Genomic DNA, 1,555 nt, shown 5'->3' with positions numbered 1-1,555 from the left:
CGAGACATTGTATGTCTCCAGAGATATTTGTACGTTCCAACTGTTTAATTTCTTTGCAGTATTGTATAAGATAATCAGCATCGACAGTAGAATAATTGCTATTTTTAGTGGTTTGAAATTGTGATAAAGAAATAAGACGTAATGCCTGCTTAAATTCTCGTGCATCTGGTACAGAGTTTCGTCCGCGTATTGTCGAGAATAAATTTTCTAACGCATCTTGTGTAAATCGTCCTACTAATAAATACTTAAAATTCTGCTTATCAAGATATTCACCCTGTATATCAAGAACAGTTTGTGTACAAAGTATCAATCCGCTTTGGAATGGTTTCCATGTTCCATTTCCAATTGTTATTCCACTAACTATCTCTATAAATTCTTTTAGAAACATGATAGTCTCTATATATATTTTTTCATTGTTATGAGACAGTGCAAGCTTCTCATAACGACTAGTCATGATTGTAAACCATTTATGTATTGTACTAAGAAACCACGCAGTACTTTTATGCTTATAATCAATATTTTTCCTATCAATATGATATAATATAGCTGCAGCAACATTGTTATTCAATAATCCTACACTTAGAGCAACATTCATTTTATCAAAGTGGGAAGGATTTATGGCCTTTTCATGTAAACGTGGACACAGTTTTAAAGTATCCTTTTGATCGAATTGATATACATCGCGAATAGGTGTGATGGAGATTTCCTTGTGTGGTAAATTATACTTTTCTACTAGTGTGTCTGATAAATAAAATGTATTACCTGCAGTTAATGAACACGCAACATTTTTAAACACATGAACAGAATCTGCCATAATGAACAGTTTATCCTCATTATTACATGGATGTTGAATGTAATTTTGGATCTTGCTATATTTATTCGCTGTAATATTAAGAAGTCTCCACCAACTCCTATTTTGCGATCCCATGTCCGATAGTACTACTTTAATTATTATTCCGTTAGCATGTGCTTTTTCAACAATGGTCATAATTTTCCTCACCATTTCTTCTGGGCAAAATGAATTTGCTGTGTATTCATAACCAATCGTTTGTTTCCACTTCGTGGAAATGCCGCATAACATAAATACAAGAGAGTGTGTAGCTAGCTGATTGCAAGCATCCGCTCCACTCGACAGTTTCATCGTTGGTCGACCAAGAATTGCGCTAATACTATTATCATATTGTAGACCAGGTTTGATAGACATTTCGTCTATAAGAAGCACGGCATGTTTTTCTTGTGGTTTAAATGTCTCTATCTAAAATAATATTACAAAACTCAATAAGAGCAAGTAAGAGTGTAAATTAAAAATTACAACGGGAACTTATAGTCAACCCAACTGGCTTGTTGCTTTATTTAAAATTGGTACAACGTTTCGACCCTATAGTTTGGGTCCTTTTCAAGTAATACTAAGTAAATCCCAAACTATAGGGTCGAAACGTTGTACCAATTTTAAATAAAGCAACAAGCCAGTTGGGTTGACTATAAGTTCCCGTTGTAATTTTTATTCATCACTGGTGACCATAAGCAATCTTCCTACGTAAATTAAAAACATATT

The 1,555-nt window shown here is 33.5% G+C and overlaps 1 protein-coding gene across 1 annotated transcript; it reads right to left on the bottom strand.

The window, feature by feature from the left end:
- Window positions 1-6: 6 nt before the first annotated feature.
- On the bottom strand, window positions 7-1,289 carry LOC105557210 (the record flags this gene model as incomplete). The annotated part of the gene is made up of 1 exon (XM_012004401.1): window positions 7-1,289. A coding segment is annotated over exon 1 (1,198 nt), but the record flags the coding sequence as incomplete, so codon positions are not given.
- Between the last annotated feature and the right edge of the window lie 266 nt (window positions 1,290-1,555).

This window comes from Vollenhovia emeryi, unplaced genomic scaffold (assembly GCF_000949405.1).
Source record: "Vollenhovia emeryi isolate VEMERY1.0 unplaced genomic scaffold, V.emery_V1.0 DF948050.1, whole genome shotgun sequence".
Classification (NCBI taxonomy): Eukaryota; Metazoa; Arthropoda; class Insecta; order Hymenoptera; family Formicidae; genus Vollenhovia; species Vollenhovia emeryi.
The sequence above is the reverse complement of the archived record's forward strand: the minus strand, read 5'-3'. Positions and strand labels throughout refer to the sequence as shown.